The 20,091-nt window shown below is 42.7% G+C and overlaps 1 protein-coding gene across 2 annotated transcripts in view; it reads left to right on the top strand.

Annotated features, from left to right (window-relative positions):
- The window catches only part of gli1 (GLI family zinc finger 1), a 121,045-nt gene that overhangs the window by 83,856 nt on the left and 17,098 nt on the right, over window positions 1-20,091 (top strand). For both annotated transcript variants that reach the window (XM_042324183.1, XM_024426426.2), the window contains 7 exons: window positions 8,987-9,094; window positions 13,594-13,731; window positions 13,994-14,143; window positions 15,642-15,806; window positions 16,122-16,367; window positions 16,670-16,991; window positions 19,519-19,773. In XM_042324183.1, the coding sequence (XP_042180117.1) occupies window positions 8,987-9,094; window positions 13,594-13,731; window positions 13,994-14,143; window positions 15,642-15,806; window positions 16,122-16,367; window positions 16,670-16,991; window positions 19,519-19,773 (1,384 nt within the window). The remainder of the gene's footprint in view (window positions 1-8,986; window positions 9,095-13,593; window positions 13,732-13,993; window positions 14,144-15,641; window positions 15,807-16,121; window positions 16,368-16,669; window positions 16,992-19,518; window positions 19,774-20,091) is intronic.

Below are 20,091 nucleotides of genomic sequence, written 5' to 3'. Positions count from 1 at the left end.
TAATCTGCAAGAGAACCAGTTCGGATTTAAGTATAACTTTTTATGACTGAAGCCTTTAGTGAGAGATCTAATGCTATAATATTTAATCATTTCTACCCTCCGAATTCATATTTATGATATAAATAGGCCTGTTTAATTTGGACTGGCTTGCCATTCCAAATCAAATTTAATATTTTTTTGCGCATAATTATTAATTTTTTTAACACACAAAAACAGGTCGCTAGGTGTAGGCAAGGCCATAAGAAACAACTAGAGAGTTAATAAGGGTGATTGTTCCACAAATACACAGGTATTTTCCTTTTTTTGCTAACTTTCTATTAAAATGTATCATAGTGAGACATTTTTATTTCGGGATATGAATACTGAGTATGTCCACATCACCGTCAGACCTTATTATTTATTGGTAAATCTAAAAGTTCTATTTTTTTTAGTGATCCAATATGTAATATAGTACACTTATTATAATTTGGTTGTAATCCAGAGAGGTAAGATAAAGTTCAATGGTCAATGCAAATAGTCTGGGTATCCATTTGATTAGCTGTTCAGGAGTCTTATGGCTGGGGATAGAAGCTGTTAACTCTTGCTCCTACTTGAGACGCAGACGTCCCAACTAGAGCTCTGGAAATGCAAATGCGCTACGCTAAACGCTAATAGTATTAGTTAAAACGCAAACGTTCATTAAAATACACATGCTTGGTATTGAATTAAAGCTACACTCGTTGTGAATCCAGGCACCAAGTCATATTTTTAAAATGCTTTTCGGCGAAAGCATGAGAAGCTATTATCTGATAGCATGTAACACCCCAAAAGACCCGTAGGAGATGTAAACAAAATAATTAGCATAGTCGGCGCTACACAAACCGCACAATAAAATATAAAACATTCATTACCTTTGACCATCTTCTTTGTTGGCACTCCTTGATGTCCCATAATCAATACTGGGTCATTTTTTCGATTAAATCGGTCCATATATAGCCTAGATATCGATCTATGAAGACTGTGTGATAAACAGAAAAAAATAGCGTTTCATAACGTAACGTCATTTTTTTAAAGTTAAAAAGTCGACGATAAACTTTCACAAAACACTTCGAAATACTTTTCTAATGCAACTTTAGGTATTAGTACACGTTAATAAGCGATAAAAATCATCAGGAGGCGATGTAAATTCGATAGGTGGTCGTCTGGAAAAAATGTCCGGAAAAACTCAGCCAATACATCAAGTTGGAGGTCGGAGGGAATCGGTTCCCTTGGGTCGGTTCTACCAAGAATCAAATCCGAATCAAATGAGAAGACTCTATACATCCTGTGGAAGCTGTAGGTACTGCAACCTCGGCCTCATTTAATACGGTTCACCTTTAACAATGGGTTGAAGTGGCGCATGGATATTTTTTTCCACTTTCAGTGATCAGATTTTCCTGCGCTTTTCGATGAAACAGACGTTCTGTTATAGTCACAGCCGTGATTTAACCAGTTTTAGAAACGAGAGAGTGTTTTCTATACACACATACTAATCATATGCATATACTATATTCCTGGCATGAGTAGCAGGACGCCAAAATGTTGCGCGATTTTTAACAGAATGTTTGAAAAAGTAGGGGGTAGGCTTAAGAGGTTTTAAGAAGCCTTTTGGACCTAGACTTGGCACCGTTACCGGTTGCCGTGCTGTAGCAGAGAGAACAGTCTATGACTAGGCTGGCATCTGTGGCAATTTTTAGGGCCTTCCTCGGACACTGCCTGGTATAGAGGTCCTGGATGAAAGGAAGCTGGCCCCAGTGATGTACTGGGCCGTATGCACTACCTTCTGTAGTGCCTTGCGGTCAGAGGCCGAGCAGTGCCAGGCGGTGATGCAACCCGTCAGGATGCTCTCGATGGTGCAGCTGTAAAACATTTTGAGGATCTGAGAACCCAATGCAGAATCTTTTCAGTCTCCTGAGGGGGAATAGGCATTGTCGTGTCCTCTTCACGACTGTCTTGGTGTGTTTGGACCATGATAGTTTGTTGGTGACGTGGACACTAGAGCCCCGTCAATGAGAATGGGGACTTGTTCGGTCCACCTTTTCCTGTAGTCCACGATCATCTCCTTTGTCTTGATCACGTTGAGGTAGAGGTTGCTATCCTGGCACCACACTGCCAAGTCTCTGACCTCCTCCCTATAGGCTGTCTCATCCCTGTCGGTGATCAGGCCTACCACTGTTGTGTCATCATTAAACTTAATCTTGTTGGAGTCGTGCTTGGCCAAGCAGTCATGGGTGAACAACGAGTATGGGAGAGGACTGAGCACGCACCCCTGAGGGGCCCCCGTGTTGAGGATCATGATGGCAGATGTGTTGTTACCTACCCTTACCACCCGGGGCAGCCTGTCAGGAAGTCCAGGATCAAGTAGGCCATAGCGACTATGGTGGTCTGCTTGAAACATGTTGGTATTACAGACTCGGTCAGGGATAAATTGAAAGTGTCAGTGAAGACACTTGCCAGTTGGTCAGCGCATGCTCGGATTAAATCTTAGTCCTGTATTGACGCTTTGCCTGTTTGATGGTTCGTCGGAGGGCATAGAGGGATTTCTTAAAAGCATCAGAGTTGGAGTCCCGCTCCTTGAAAGCAGCAGCTCCACAATTTAGGTCAGTGCGGATGTTACCTATAATCCGTGGTTTCTGTTTGGGGTATGTACATACGGTTACCTTGGGGACGACCTCATCTATGCACTTATTGATGAAACCAGTGATTGATTTGGTGAACTCCTCAAAGCCATCGGAAGAATCCCGGAACATATTCTAATCTGTGCTAGCAAAAGAATCCTGTAGCTTAGCATCTGCTTCATCTGACCACTTGCATATAGAGCGAGTCACTGGTACTTCTTGCTTTAATTTTTGCTTGTAAGCAGGAATCAGGAGGATATAGGTATGGTCAGATTTGCCAAGTGAAGGGCGAGGGAGAGTTTTGTACGCGTCTGTGTGTGTGGAGTAAAGGGGGTCTAGAGTTTTTTTCCTCTTGTTGCACATGTAACATTCTGGTAGAAATGAGGTAAAACATGTTTAAGTTTACCTGCATTAAAGTCCCTGTCAACTAGGAGTGCCGCCTCTGGATGAGCATTTTCTTGTTTGCTTATGGCCTTATACAGCTCATTGAGTACGATCTTGGTGCCAGCATCGGTTTGTGGGGTAAATAGACAGCAACGAAAAATATAGATGAACAATCTCTTGGCAAATAGTGTGGACTACAGCTTATCATGAGATACTCTACCTTAGGTGAGTAAAACCTCAAGACTTCCTTAATATTAGATTTCGTGCACCAGCTGTTATTGACAAATAGAGACAGACTGCCACCCCTTGTCTTACCGGAGGCAGCTGTTCTATCTTGCCGATGCACGAAAAACCCAGCCAGCTGTATGTTATCCCTGTCGTCGTTCAGCCACAACTCGGTGAAACATAAGATATTACAGTTTTTAATGTCACATTGGTAGGATATTCTTGATCGGAGCTCATCCAGTTTATTATTCAATGATTGCACGTTGGCTAATAGTACGGAAGGTAGAGGCAGGTTACCCACTCGGTGTCAGATTCTTACAAGGCACCCAGACCCACGTCCCCTATAGCTCTCTCTCTCTTCTTCATGCGAATGACAGGGATTTGGGCCTTGCCCGGTGTCTGACTCGTTAAATAAAAAAATCTTTGTCCAGTACGAGGTGAGTAATCACTGTTCTGATATCCAGAAGCTCTTTTCGGTCATAAGAAACGGTGGCAGAAACATTATGTACAAAATAAGTTACAAATAACGCTAAAAAACACAATAGCACAATTGGTTAAGTACCCGTAAAACGGCAGCCAATCTCCTCCAACGCAATTATACATATTTTAATAGCTAACATTTTGATGGCCACAATCAATAGATAAAACAGTAGAGGACAACCTTGTTTTACTCCTCTTGACGGTTTAATAGTTTTTGAGAAGTAGCCATTATTTACTATTTTAAACCTAGGATTACTATACATAACTTTAACCCATTGTATAAGAGCTTTACCAAAATTGAAATATTCCAGGCATTTATATATAGATTCCAGTTGTACTTCATCAAAAGCCTTTTCAAGTCAGCTATGAATACAAGGCCTGGTTTTCCAGATTTTTAATATTGTTCTATTGTATCCAGTACTTGTCTTATATTATCTACAATGTATCGTCCATGTTAAAAACCTGTCTGATTTGGTAGAATAATATCTGCCAAAACCTTTTTAATTCTATGCGGTATGCATTTTGCATCACAACACTGAAGTGTAAGGGGCCTCCAATTTTAATGAACTGGATCTTTATATTTACCTTGCATCCTGTTTCAGTATTAATGAAATCAGACCTTCTTGTTGAGTATCTGACAATCTACCATTTTGATAGGAGTGGTTAAAACATGCTAATAACGGTCCTCTGAGTACATCAAAAAAGGTTTGGTATACCTCAACTGGTATGCCTTCCAGCACAGGAGTTTTCCCGGATGGTTGAGCTAACGTAGGCTAATGCAATTAGCATGAGGTTGTATCTGATATTGGCAGAAAGACTAATTAACAAGAATTTAAGCTAACTGCACTGTCCAATTTACAGTAGCTATTACAGTGAAATAATACCATATTGTTTGAGAAGAGTGCACAATTTTGAATATGAAAAGTTATTAATAAACAAATTAGGCACAGTCTTGATTCAAAATTTTGAACAGAAATTCAATTGTTCATTGAATCAGTCTAAAACTTTGTGCATACATTGCTGCCATCTAGTGGCCAAAATCTAAATTGCACCTGGGCTGGAATAACACATTATGGCATTTCTCTTGCATTTCAAAGATGGTACAAAAAAATACAAAATAACAGTTTATTTTCTTTGTATTATCTTTTACCAGCTCTAATGTGTTATATTCTCCTACATTCCTTTCACATTTCCACAAACTTCAAAGTGTTTCCTTTCAAATGGTACCAAGAATATGCATATCCTTGCTTCAAGGCCTGAGCTACAGGCAGTTAGAGTTGGGTAGGTCATTTTAGGTGGGAAAAAAAGTCTGGATCCTTAAGAGGCAGATCCTTGAATGCTTTAATAGCGTCAAGAAGTTCCTCCTCTGTAATATGGCCTTCACATGAGTCTTTCTGCACAGCTGTTAATTTTACATTATTAATAGAAACAAATCCATACCATTAACTTCAGTTAGTGGAGATGGAGGAGACTGGAACATATGCTTAAAGTATTTGCTTCCTCTTTCAAAATATAGTTTGGTGAATCATAGGTGACTCCATTTGTAACAAGTTTCAGAAAATTATTTTTGGAAGCATTTCTATGTGGAAGATTTAAAAAATAATAGTGCATTTTCCCCGTATTCCATCAGGGTTGCTTTATTTTATACAATATAAACTAAGCAAAAAAAGAAACATCCCTTTTTCAGGACCCTGTCTTCAAAGATAATTTGTAAAAATCTAAAGATCTTTACAGATCTTCATTGTAAAGGGTTTAAACACTGTTTCCCGTGCTTATTCAATGAACCACAAACAATTAATGAACAGACAAGGCAATTAAGGTCACAGTTATGAAAACTTAGGACACTAAAAGAGACCTTTCTACTGACTCTGAAAAACACCAACAGAAAGATGCCCAGGGTCCCAGCTCATCTGCGTGAACGTGCCTTAGGCATACTGCAAGGAGGCATGAGGACTGCAGATGTAGCCAAGGCAATAAATTGCAATGTCCGTACTATGAGACGCCTAAGATAGCGCTACAGGGAGACAGGATGGACAGCTGAACGTCCTTGCAGTGGCAGACCACGTGTAACAACACCTGCACAGGATCGGTACATCTGAACATCACACCTGAGGGACAGGTACAGGATGGCAACAACAACTACCCGAGTTACACCAGGAACGCACAATTCCTCCATCAGTGCTCAGACTGTCCTCAATAGGCTGAGAGAGGTTGGATTGAGGGCTTGTAGGCCTGTTGTAAGGCAGGTCCTCACCAGACATCACCGGCAACAACGTCGCCTATGGGCACAAACCCACCATCGCTAGACCAGACAGGACTAGCAAAAAGTGCTCTTCACTGACGAGTCGCAGTTTTGTCTCACCAGGGGTGATGGTCGGATTCGCGTTTATCATCGAAGAAATGAGCGTTACACCGAGGCCTGTACTCTTGAGCGGGATTAATTTCGAGGTGTAGGGTCCGTCATGGTCTGGGGCGGTGTGTCACAGCATCATCGGACTGAGCTTGTTGTCATTGCAGGCAATCTCAACTGTGCGTTACTGGGAAGACATCCTCAACCCTCATGTGGTACCACTCCTGCAGGCTCATCCTGACATGACATTCCAGTATGACAATGACACCAGCCATGCTGCTCATTCTGTGCATGATTTCCTGCAAGACAGGAATGGCAGTGTTCTGCCATGGCCAGCGAAGAGCCCGAATCTCAATCACATTGAGCACGTCTGTGACCTGTTGGATCGGAGGGTGAGGGCTAGGACCATTCCCCCCAGAAATGTCCGGGAACTTGTAGGTGCCTTGGTGAAGAGTGGGGTAACACCTCTCAGCAAGAACTGACACATCTGTTGCAGTCCATGAGGAGAAGCACTGCAGTACTTATTGCAGCTGGTGGCCACACCAGATACTGACTATTACTTTTGAACCCCCCTCTTTGTTCAGGGACACATTAATCAATTTATGTTAGTCACATGTCTGTGGAACTTGTTCAGTTTAATGTCAGTTGTCTTGTTATGTTCATACAAATATTTACACATGCTATGTTTGCTGAAAATAAACTGATTTGACATTGAGAGGACATTTCTTTGAGTTTATTACACTTGATCTTTCTTGAATAAGTTCCTCCATTTATTTTTCCTCTAACTGTAATGAATGCTCGTGGAGGAAATGTGTAGATTCACGCACAGATGTTTATTAAGCCGTCACAGAAGGCAGGAGTCATGGTCACAGGCAGGCAATGGTCAAACACAGGTAGGTAATCAAAAACAAACAATACCTCACAACCATACAAACAGAAAGAACTGAACTAAATAGGGAGCTGATGAGACCAGGTGAGAAACGAACACAGTTGAAATCAATAAACAAAAATGAAAGACAGGACTAAGTTCCAGAACACAGAGAAACAGGGCTACGTTCAAGAACACAAAGAAAAAGAACACAAGGTTGACTAAGAAAAGGAAAGCAGAACCTTACACCAACTTATTATGTGCCTCTATGGTACGGTTTTTATTGCTATCTATCTGTACTCTTCGTCCTTCTATTTCCTTTGTTAATATGGACTCTTTTGACCTAAATTGCTTATGTTTTAGTATTGAATTGCATGGCCTCTAAAGGCACATTTAAATGTGTCCTATACAATAAAGGGATCTTCTGTACTAATGTAATGTTGGCAAAAGTCAGGTAAAAATATTCTGTCCTACTTAAAATCATGTTATCATCCAATAGGCTTTGATTACATTTCCAATATCCTCACCCATGTGGAAATTCTGTAAGAGGAATGTATACGCCAATTATTTTATGGTCCAACTGCATTCTGTCCCCTATCAACATTTTTATATTTTTGTCCCACGAGAATGACATAAGAAAGTAGTCAAGACGACTACTTTGATTGAGCATCCGCCATGTATATCTCACTAGGTCAGGATATTTAAGCCTCCATATATCCACTAGTTCCAATATATCCATGATGTTCATGATTTCCTTAAGTGCATGAAAGTTCGTAGTGTGATTTACTTTACGGTCCATTGAGGTATTTAAAACCCTATTATAATCTCCCACCCTAATAATTTAGTATTGTATTGCTTGTAGGTTTGATAAAGTATTATATATATTTTCAAAGAAGCATGGATCATCATTATTTTGACTGTATAGATTAATGATCCAAATCTGTTTACGGTCCAATATTTTTTTTAAATAATCCATCTACCGTGCCAATCTGTTTGGACAATTTGCACATTCTGATCAAAATAGTTGTTAATAAATTGAGTTTCTTTGCCCGTGGAAGAATATATATACCCCCTGTCCTTTTTCTACAAACCTCATCTGAAATTGTTGAATGAGTTTCCTGTAAACAATAGATATTATATTCCTTCTCTTATCTGCTAAGCCATTACAATTATAACTAGCTATACTTATTTAACAATTTAACATAATGAAAAGTTTCAGTTCTAGTTATCATAATATATGTTTGTAAACTTACCATTAAAAAGTACCATCACGATTGAGTGTTCATATAGCTGTACCATGGTATTTGCACTGCTAAACACAACCAGTCATGATGTGTTCATCTGATTGTCAAAGAATCACTTCAAAAGATCGCTCCTGTTGGCTACCCGCGCACGTTTGTCCACTCACAAAATAAATCCAAACAGTGCACTGCAATTTGGAAAGAGACATCTGTAACAAAAAAACTGAAATTGTAATGGCATTCAGCGATTGATGCATCCACTGTTGTACACGCGTCTCGGTCTTGGCCACTTTTCTCCACCTTGGCAAAATGTTAATGTTCTCGTCAAACTGCAACACAATTTGGAGGGTATACCGCCCGTTTTCACTGTGTGCTCTTTTTGAAGGACGGCTCTCAGGGGCCCTGGGATCCAGGGAGACAGGGGTGGTCTGCCAGTCACTGGGACGACAACCCAACTTGGGATGGGGAGAAGTTTTAATGGGTGAAATAATGGAGAATAACTGGAGGTTTACTTAGTAGCAAAACAAATATGGACACTCAATCATTATTGTACTTATTAATGGCATGTTTACAAGCATAGGGTTAGCAATCCTGCATATCTTTTGATGTCAGGATATGTGCGCATCACTCGAACGCAACGTTTGATGGTGAACAAGAATTGGCTCTATATAGTCCTGACCTGTTTCTCTGTGTCTAGCCAAAAACAGAGGTGGTATTGGGCATTGTGATGTTTTACCAGACATTCTAACGTACCAATGTTGTAACTGAGTACAATCCTGTCTTTGCTTCTGTGTGTGTGTAGCTAAAGACAGAGCCAGTGCTGGGTAGTGTGATGGATGGGATCAACATTAAGAGTCTGGAGGAAAGGTCTGAGGGTGACATGGCCAGCCCATCCTCTACTGGCACACAGGTAACAGGTTACACTACACACACACACACACACACACACACACACACACACACACACATACACACACAACCTCAGGTAACACTACGCTCATTACACACACATAACATACAAGTAATAGGTTACACTACACTACACTATCCACAATACACACACAACCAGGGGTGACAGGGTTCAGTTCTTGGACCGACTCTCTTCTCTGTATACATCAATGATGTCGCTCTTTCTGCTGGTGAGTCTCTGATCCACCTCTACGCAGACGACACCATTCTGTATACTTCTGGCCCTTCTTTGGACACTGTGTTAACAACCCTCGAGGCAAGCTTCAATTGCCATACAACTCTCCTTCCGTGGCCTCCAATTGCTCTTAAATACAAGTAAAACTAAATGCATGCTCTTCAACCGATCGCTGCCTGCACCTGCCCGCCTGTCCAACATCACTACTCTGGACAGCTCTGACTTAGAATATGTGGACAACTACAAATACCTAGGTGTCTGGTTAGACTGTAAACTCTCCTTCCAGACCCACATCTCCAATCCAAAGTTAAATCTAGAATTGGCTTCCTATTTCACAACAAAGCATCCTTCACTCATGCTGCCAAACATACCCTTGTAAAACTGACCATCCTATCAATCTTCGACTTTGGTGTCATTTACAAAATAGCCTCCAATACCCTACTCAACAAATTGGATGCAGTCTATCACAGTGCCATCCGTTTTGTCACCAAAGCCCCATATACTACCCACCATTGTGACCTGTACGCTCTCGTTGGCTGGCCCTCGCTTCATACTCGTCGCCAAACCCACTGGCTCCATGTCATCTACAAGACCCCGCTAGGTAAAGTCCCCCCTTAACTCAGCTCGCTGGTCACCATAGCATCACCCACCTGTTAGCACGCAATCCAGCAGATATATCTCTGGTCATCCCCAAAACCAATTCTTTCTTTGGCCGCCTCTCCTTCCAGTTCTCTGCTGCCAATGACTGGAACGAACTACAAAAATCTCTGAAACTGGAAACACTTATCTCCCTCACTAGCTTTAAGCACCAACTGTCAGAGCAGCTCACAGATTACTGCACCTGTACATAACCCACCTATAATTTAGCCCAAACAACTCTCTTTTTTTTGCCTTTACCTACCTCCCTTATCTCACCTCATTTGCTCACATCGTATATAGACTTGTTTCTACTGTATTATTGACTGTATGTTTGTTTTACTCAATGTGTAACTCTGTCGTTGTATGTGTCGAACTGCTTTGCTTTATCTTGGTCAGGTCGCAATTGTAAATGAGAACTTGTTCTCAACTTGCCTACCTGGTTAAATAAAGGTGAAATAAAACAATAAAAAAGTAAGCCAGTTTGGTATGGTCCAGTATGGTATCCCAGGAAAATAAATAGTTGGGGTACGTCATACGTGAGCCTATTACAATAATTAAAATGTAATGCCAAGAAAACTATAGGCAATTACACCATTATTTAACATTACCACATGTCAGCTGCATACATAAATGACAACTTACTTGAAAACGGGCAGTATACCCTCCAAATTGTGTTGTGGTTCGGTGAGCCGAGACCGAGATAGCTGATGCATGAATCGCTGAATGACATTACAACTTCAGGTTTTTTGTTACAGATGTCTCTTTCCATTCATCAATTTGCGGGTGCACAGTTTGGATGCTGGATTTATTTTGTGAGTGGAAAACGTGCGCGGGTAGCCAACAGGAGCGACCTTTTGAAGTGATTGTTTGACAATCAGATGAAATTCATCATGACTGGTTGTATTTATGCCACATTAAAAGGTAATGCATGATCAAAGTTACGAAATATTTTTACTTGCCAATTAGGCCCACGGAGATTATGCTAAATAAATAGGGATTCTATATGTAATTCTATGATTAGACCCATAAAATTTTTGAAAAAAAATAGTAGGTCCCTTACCGATACAGGCACACCGAGAAATCTGACTGCAGATAGGTACTGTGCTTAGCACAATAGGAGGCTGTTCCTTCTCTTGCTAGAACAAAAGCTATCCCTGCTGTGTACTGACCTGGTACCAACGATCCTGCCATTTATTATGCTTGTAGAATCGCAACGCTCGTCAGTGGCCAAGAACTTGATTTTGAGCCAATCAGAGAGCACAAATCTCCATGCGCTGGAGCTGACAGAAGTGACAAGAAAAAGGGACAAAATACGGCACATTTCCCGGTGTTATCCACCCCCTTTTCATCTGTATTGTTCTTACTGAAACATATGTTTTTAATCCTTTACTCCTTTTACATCTAGCTAAGGAGTTTTGTGTCTGAATAAATATATTTTTGTTAGGTTCAGTTTGATAATATGCACCTGCTCATTTTGTTAGCTAGCTAAATAGTTAACGTTAGCTTGATAACTGAGCCAGGAAGTCACATACAGTAAATATGAAACTAATGGGGTGGTGAGTGCAGCACAATGCACACAACACTAACTGCTTGCCTTTACCAAGCTAGCTTTCTACCAATAATTGATTTCACTTTCCATTATCCCGTACTGCCAATGCCAGTTCGCTTGCTATCTAATTTTAGCTAAATGGTTAGCACAACATAGCTAGCTAGCTACTCCACCGACTCTCGACAGCTAACAGGCATCCGCTTCATTCAAAAACAAATCCATTGTGATTTAATTATAATGTTGCTACCTACACCAGTTATTTAGTTGTGGTCATCTGGTTAGTGTCAATAAGGGCTTACTACAAATTCTAGCTAGCTAGCAACAACATTAGCGCAGCTTGCCAGTTAGCTTACATTAGCTACAGCAGGCACAAGCCAAACAAGCTACTGCCCCCTTGTGGCTGGGAGTATTTATGCGAAGCAAAAATCAGGTAAAACTGTGATTTCTCTGTGGGTCTGACCCGTAAGAATGAAATTTTCTGCACACAAAACACACACACACACACTTTGAAAAGAAGGTTGACAACATCCGCTCCTCATTCACTCAGCCTATTGAGTCCACTGTCCCACTCGCACAGATCTACCCTACGCCCGGACCTCTTTCTCCCCTCTCTCTCCAGATGAAATCCTGCGACTAGTGAGGTCTGGCCGCCCGAAAACTTGCCCGCTTAGCCCCATCCCCGTCTCCCTTCTCCAGACCATCTCTGGAGACCTCACTTTCCTCATCAACTCATCCCTGACCACTGGCTGCATCCCCTCTGACCACAAAATGGCTAGAGTCGCTCCCCTCCTCAATAAACAAACATTCAATCCCTCTGATGTAAAAAAAAAAATAAAAACTACAGACCGGTATCCCCTCTTTCTTTTCTTTCCAAAACACTTTCTGACAACTGTCTCAGAACGATCTTCTTGACCCTAACCAGTTCAAGACGGGTCACTCAACCAAGACTGCTCTCCTCTGTGTCACGGAGGCTTGCTGCACTGCCAAAGCTGACTCTTTCTCCTCAGTTCTCATCCTCCTAGATCTATCCGCTGCCTTCGACAGCATGAACCATCATGTCCTCCTCTCCACCCTCTCATGTCTGGGCATCTCAGGCTGCTCCTACCAGGTGATGTGGAGAGGATCTGTGTCTGCACCAAATACTCTCACTACTGGTGTCCCCCGGGGCTCGGTTCTAGGCTCATGTCTCAGCTTGGATGTCGGCCCCCCACCTCCAGCTCAACAAGACAGAGCTGCTCTTGCTCCCGTGGGAAGGCCTGCCGGCTCCAAAACATCTCCATCATGGTTGACCACTCTATGGTGTCCCCCTCCCAGAATGCAAAGAACCTTGCAAACATCAAAGTAGATACTTGCCCCGGCAGGTTTATGCTCTACAACATCCGTAGCGTACGACCCTACCTCACAAACGAATCGGCGCAGGCCCTAATCCATGCAATTGTCATCTCCCGTCTGGGCTACTGCAACTCTGTCTTGGCTGGGCAGTCAAAGCTTTCATCCACTACAAGACCATGGTACTTGCCTATGGAGCAGCAAGCAGCAAACCCTAAACCCAACCTGAGTACTCCGTTCTGCTACCTCTGGTCTCTTTGCTCTCCCACCCCTTCGGGAGGGCATCTCCCGCTCAGCCCAGCAAAGGTGAAACCAGCTTCCCCCTAAAGCTAAGGTAGCTGAGTCTTCCGAAAACATCTGAAACCCTACCTTTAAAGAGTATCTAAAATTAAGATGAATGCACTAAATGCACTGGATAAGAGTGTCTGCTAAATGACTAAAATGTACATATTTAATGAAGAACATAACACACAGGTAACAGGTTACACAACACACTCAATCACACATGGTAACACTCTATCACAATTTTAAAACATTTTGCGAACAAAATGTGTGAGATTGTCATTGTGAGAGAGAGAGAGAGAGAGATTGTGTGTATGCACCTGCATGTGTGTGTGTGCTATGTGTTTCAACAACTGTTTCAACTATGTGTATTTAATGTTGCTCATCTGAGAACTGCCCATGTACTTCCTGTTGTGTTGAACCCTGACTTCTAACCAATGACCCGTGACCATTGACCTCTACCCAGGATCCTCTGATGGGTCTGCTGGAGGGGCGGGAGGATCTGGATAAGGAGGATAAACCGGAACCAGAGGCCATCTATGAGACCAACTGCCACTGGGAGAGCTGCAGCAAGGAGTTTGACACGCAGGAGCAGCTAGTCCACGTGAGTATGGACAGGACAGGAGGCTTTCCTGACTACGTGACTTGGCCTGGATAATCTCGGGGCCCCCGGCACTAGTTAGGGCCCAGAGTTTTTCTGGTCAGGTCATGAGGAAAAAGTATTGGCCTTACATATACACACTGTATGAGAGAAGGGAAAGGAAGGGAACCATTGGTTTGAGTCTGTCTCGAGTAGCGGTCTCCAACTATGGTCCAAAACACAGGGTCCGTGTAAATCAATAATAACATTCCTTTGTCTTCAACAGCACATAAACAACGAGCACATCCATGGAGAGAAGAAGGAGTTTGTGTGCCACTGGCAGGAGTGTTCCAGGGAGCAGAGACCTTTCAAGGCCCAGTACATGCTGGTGGTTCACATGCGCAGGCACACAGGAGAGAAACCTCATAAGTGTACTGTGAGTATACTACAGTATCCTGATCGCTCTCTCGCAAACTGAGCTTTGAAATTGATTGTTGAATGAATTCAAATTCAGTTTAGACTCAAATTTCAAATTCATCAAATAATGAATTTCATAGATCAGTTTGAGAGAGAAACACAGTATAGGTAGTATACTCACAGTGCATGTATGTGGCTTTAATCGAAATGTGCTACCCGACAGTGATTACATCAGACCTTGTCTTTCAGTCTACATTACCTATTGGTATTTGTACAGTATGTGTGTTTCAGTTTGAGCTGTGTTATAATGTGTTATGTGTGTTTCAGTTTGAGGGCTGTAATAAGATGTGAGTCTATAGTTTCAGTTTGAGGGATATTATACAATGTATTCGGAAGGTATTCAGACTCCCCCTTTGACTTCTCCACACTTTATGTTAGTCTTATTCTAAAATTGATTAAATTGTTTTTTTCCCTTCATCAATGTTTTTTACTGAGGAGTGGCTTCCGTCTGGCCACTCTACCATAAAGGCCTGATTGGTGGAGTGCTGCAAAGATGGTTGTCCTTCTGGAAGGTTCTCCCATCTCCACAGAGGAACTCTGGAACTCTCTCAGAGGGATCATCGGGTTCTTGGTCACCTCCCTGAACAATGCCCTTCTCCCTCGATGGCTCTGGTTGGCCAGGCAGCCAGCTCTAGAAAGAGTCTTGGTTGTTTCAAACTTCTTCCGTTTAAGAATACTGGAGGCCACTGTGTTCTTGGAGACCTTCAATGCTGCAGAAATGTTTTGGTACCCTTCCCCAGATCTATGCCTCGACACAATCCTGTCTCGGAGCTCTATGGACAGTTCCTTCGACCTCATGGCTTGGTTTATGCTCTGACATGCACTGTCTACTATGGGATCTTATATAGGCAGCTTTTCATTTTGTTTTCATTTTGTCATTATGGGGTATTGTGTGTAGATTGATGAGGGGGGGAATTATTTAATCAATTTTAGAATAAGGCTATAACGTAACAAAATGTGGATAAAGGTAAGGGGTCTGAACACTTTCCTAATGTACTGTAAGATTGAGCTGTGTTGTAATGTGTTATGTGTGTTTCAGTTTGATGGGTATTATAAGACAATGTTAACGTCTGTTTCAGTTTGTGGGCTGTAATAAGGCCTACTCTTAGTATGGGTCTTGTGTGTTTCAGTTTGAGCTGTGTTATAATGCTTTATGTGTTGTTTCAGTTTGAGGGCTGTAAATAAGGCCTACTCTTAGTATGGGTCTTGTGTGTTTCAGTTTGAGCTGTGTTATAATGCTTTATGTGTTGTTTCAGTTTGAGCTGTGTTATAATGCTTTATGTGTTGTTTCAGTTTGAGCTGTGTTATAATGCGTTATGTGTGTTTCAGTTTGATGGGTATCATAAGACATTGTTAACCTCTCTTTCAGTTTGTGGACTGTAATAAGGCCTACTCTTAGTATGGGACTTGTGTGTTTCAGTTTGAGCTGTGTTATAATGCTTTATGTGTTGTTTCAGTTTGAGGGCTGTAATAAGGCCTACTCTCGCCTGGAGAACCTGAAGACCCACCTGCGGTCTCATACAGGGGAGAAGCCGTATGTCTGTGAACACGAGGGATGCAACAAAGCCTTCTCCAACGCCTCAGACAGAGCCAAGCACCAGAACCGCACACACTCCAACGAGGTACAATCAATTAACCAATCACTCAGTCAATCAATCACACTCTCCAACTGCTGACATCATCACCTGCTTAAAGGGATTGTTCACTCAAATTATAGCTTTAAATGGTTTTATGAATAGCCTAGTGAATGATCTATCAGCATCGATTACATTGAAATCTATGATTTATCTCACAGACTTATCTTATGTTTTGACATCATGGGAGACTATTTGAAAGATGGATGGCATAAAAAATAACTTAAAATAGCTACAAATGTCTGACATCTACCTGAATTGTTTCCATGTCCAATCATGTTGTGTCCTCCTGTCCCACTACAGAAGCCGTATGTGTGTAAGATCCCCGGGTGTACGAAACGCTACACAGACCCCAGCTCTCTGCGGAAGCACGTGAAGACAGTCCACGGCCCTGAGGCTCACATCACTAAGAAGCACCGAGGAGACACTGGGCCCCGGCCGCCTGGCTCATCACTGACCCCTGGGGGACAGTCTGGTGAACTGCTGTTGGAGAAAGAGGAGACTAGACACAGGGAGGACTGCAAACTGCTGGCGCCTGAATCTGCTCTGGTGAGTGAGGGAAGGAGAAGACGGCTCATAATAATGGCTGGAACGGAGCAAATGGAATGGCATCAAACACATCGAAACCATGTCTTTTTTGTATTTGATACCATTCCACTCCAGCCATTACCACAACCTTGTTATCCCCAATTAAGGTGCCACCAACCTCCTGTGATTTAGACTGGAGAGCTGAGAATCAAATCATCTTCTTACTCAACTCCTGCCCTCTGTGCTGTCCAGCTGCTATAGAGTTCTTCCAAATGTTTTAAGCTACATGTATTAAGCTACATTATCATCTCTCTTTCTTCCAGAAGTCTCAGCCCAGTCCGGGTGGCCAGTCGTCCTGCAGTAGCGAGCGTTCTCCACTGGGGAGCGCGAACAACAACGACAGTGGTGTGGAGATGAACCTGAACGCAGCAGGGAGTCTGGAGGACCTGACCGCTCTGGAGGACGGAGGGGCGGGAGGAGGAGGGGAAGCTGGGGGAAGAGGGCAGGGCATGGCAGGGATGGGGGGCACGTCGTCTCAGGCCCTAAAGAGACTAGAGAACCTGAAGATAGACAAGCTGAAACAGATCAGAAGGCCCACTCCACCCGGACGCTGTGGTAGGAGTAGCAAGCTACCAGCACTCACAGGTTTGTAAAGTCGCTTATATAGATTGAAAAACTATGGTTGAACCAGTGATTTTAAACCTGGTCCTTGTCTATAGAGGACCATTTACCTAAAATCAGACCTGGGAGTAAGATGCTTAGCTTGGATTCAGTTCACTATACGTATGCTTTCCTCTTGAACAACCCTTGAAGAGTACGGCTAACTAAAATGTATGTGTTACCCTTCCAATGAGCTTATCATATAAACTACAATGCGAAAAGTATGGTTGACTTCACTTTTAATCACGTCAGCACAGGTAACAGCCGTTTACAGTCTTTCTTTAGTTTTTCATTCTTACTCTTCCCAATTCACTTAAACTGTATTTCTTTATTTCCCATGGGCTTCACCAGAGTACCCCCTAGTGGCTGGAATACAACTGTATTAAGCCCCTTACAACACCCCCCTGCAAAAACTAAATGTTGTCCCAAACATTTCACTGGCCTCAAAACAAACAGAAGATGTAAGTACTGGTCATGAGAACAACGGCGAAAAACTGGCCTAACAGCCATAACTATCTAGACATGTCCAGTCTGCCTTTATGGGCAAAGACGCAACCCCCACAAAACATTATCACACTGTGATTAGTAAAGGTAAACAAGAAAATATATACACATCAGAACATCTCTAGTTGGTATCCTGATAAGAGCTTGGCAGCCCTAAATGTCTCTGGGCCTCCTCTGCCGGGCTGAACGGCGGGGCAAGGTCATGGGTGACCCCAATGAATCAGTGTCCACTTCATCATGAGCCCTCAGCTGTTTCCATATTTACCCCTGTCCTCTCCGGGATCTTTTTGAGGACTGGCACTCCTTCATAGTGAAGTTTCTATCAGTCTGACCCCGTTCCTCACTATTATCTGGTACTAGTTGTGTGCTACTCTGTCTGCTTTCTTCATCCCTACGTGGCCTTTTGATGAATACTGGATAAGAATCCTCATCTGAGCTCTCAGACTCAGCACTCTCCCCGTTTTGCTGCTTTTGCTGGGGTGGTTCCCTTCTCCACAGACCTCTACCGGGTGTTTCAACAGGTTCCTCAAATGGTAGGGAATTACATGACATGAGCATATTGCGATGCAGAACCCTGGCCCTGCCTGTACCACTCTCAGGTTTTACCTCATAGACAGGGCTGTCATCACCTTTCCTGGTTACCACCACGTGTATTTGGTCTTCCCAATGTGGTCTTAGCTTTCCCGTCCCCCCACGTTCTGACATGTTCCTCAACAGTACACGATCCCCTGAGACCAGAAACTAACTAATTTTCTTCCGATCGTAGTAGGCTTTTCCCTTTGCTGTTGACTTCTCCATGTTTCTACTGGCGATGTCATAGGCTTCAGCCATCTGTTGCTGCCACTTCTTAGCTCAATCCTGGTATGATTTCTCCTGTTCCTTTATCTGTAACCCAAAGACAAGGTCAACAGGTAGCAGTGGAGCCCTTCCAAATAGCAGGAAATACGGTGAGAACCCAGTAGCATCACTGGTGGTACAATTATATGCATGAATGACATTGTTCAGATAATCACCCCAGCTGGCCTGTTTTTCTTCATCTAGTGTGCAACAGTGTACGGTTAAATCTCTCCACCGGATTCCCCTGTGGATGATATGGAGATGTTCTGGAATTGGCTATTCCCGTACAGTTCTTCTAGGCTCTGAATAACTGATTTTCAAACTCTCTTCCCTGATCATGATGGATTTTTGACACAAAGCCAAACTTGAGAAAAAATAATCGAAAAGCTTTTTTGCTGCAGTTTTCCCTGACTTATTTCTGGTGGGGTAGGCTTGTGCAAATTTTGTAAAGTTATCTAAAATAACTCAAATGTACTCGTAGCCCCCTCTGCTTTTCTCCAAATGCACATAGTCAATTGAAATCATCTGGAAAGGAGCTGTAGCTTGTACATGTTGCATTGGGGCCCTAGTTATTACACTGGGTTTATTTTGTTTGATACACTTACACACTTTGGTGTTCAATGTCATGTTGCATTCTCGTGCTAAGCGTTCTCGTGCTAAGCGTTCTCGTGCTAAGTTCAACACTCTTTCTGTTCCTAGATGGGCCATTTCAGTGTGTAAGTACTTGTAAATCAGTGTTCTATACTGACTTGGTACCTCAACTTGTGTCCTTTTTGCTGTCACGTGGCAACAACGACAATGCAGGCAATGGCAAGATAGCTACACTCCGTTAGCTAGCTACTCTCCCAATGTCTCTCACTCGTTGTCCGTTCCAGGAATATGGGCCGGTGCTCACATGAAAATAAATCTCAGCAGTGCCTCCAAATTTGTTACCCTTCCAATGAGCTTATCATATAAACTACAACCCGAAAAGTACGGTTTACTTCACTTGTAATCATGTCAGCACAGGTAACAGCTGTTTACAGTCTTTCTTTAGTTTTTCTGTATTAAGCCCCTTACATATGCACTACAGTGCATAGATGCAAAAAATGACATTCACTCTCAAATTGTAGCAGTATTTTCTGTGCCAGTCATTGAACCTGATGATTCTCATCCTGTCTTGTTTCTCCAGGTTGTCCAGGAGAGATGATGGGAGGGATGTGTACTCCCTCGCCCCTCCTCTCCAACCGGCGCGTCATGGAACTGTCCAATCACGATCTGGGCGGCGGACCCTCTGGCATGCCCCCCCCTATCAGTGACCGGAGGGGGAGTGGCACCAGCAGCCTGAGCTCTGCCTACACAGTGAGCCGTCGTTCTTCCATGGTGTCCCCCTACCTCTCCAGCCGGCGCTCGAGCGAGGTCTCCCAGTTAGGAGGAGGTGGAGGAGGTAATATTTGTGTTTTGCAACGGTCTTCTTTTAATCATGACATGTTATTTGTTTACCCTTGGAGGACCACTTTGTAAACAACTGTTTTAATTAATGTTTTTAAAGAGATTCTCTTGTACTTTTGTAATACTTTTTAGCCAGTAGTTCTGAAAGTAGTACTCATGAGCCAAAATGTGTCTCCCGGGGGATATATGTGCAGATACAGTACCAGTCAAAAGTTTGGACACACCTACTCATTCAAGTTTTTTTTTAATGTTTACTATTTTCTACATGGGGGCTGAAGCTCATTGGCTAGAACTTGTGTTTTTTACATTGGAT

Source organism: Oncorhynchus tshawytscha, linkage group LG07 (assembly GCF_018296145.1).
Source record: "Oncorhynchus tshawytscha isolate Ot180627B linkage group LG07, Otsh_v2.0, whole genome shotgun sequence".
Classification (NCBI taxonomy): Eukaryota; Metazoa; Chordata; class Actinopteri; order Salmoniformes; family Salmonidae; genus Oncorhynchus; species Oncorhynchus tshawytscha.
This window is presented reverse-complemented; position numbering and strand designations above follow the sequence as displayed.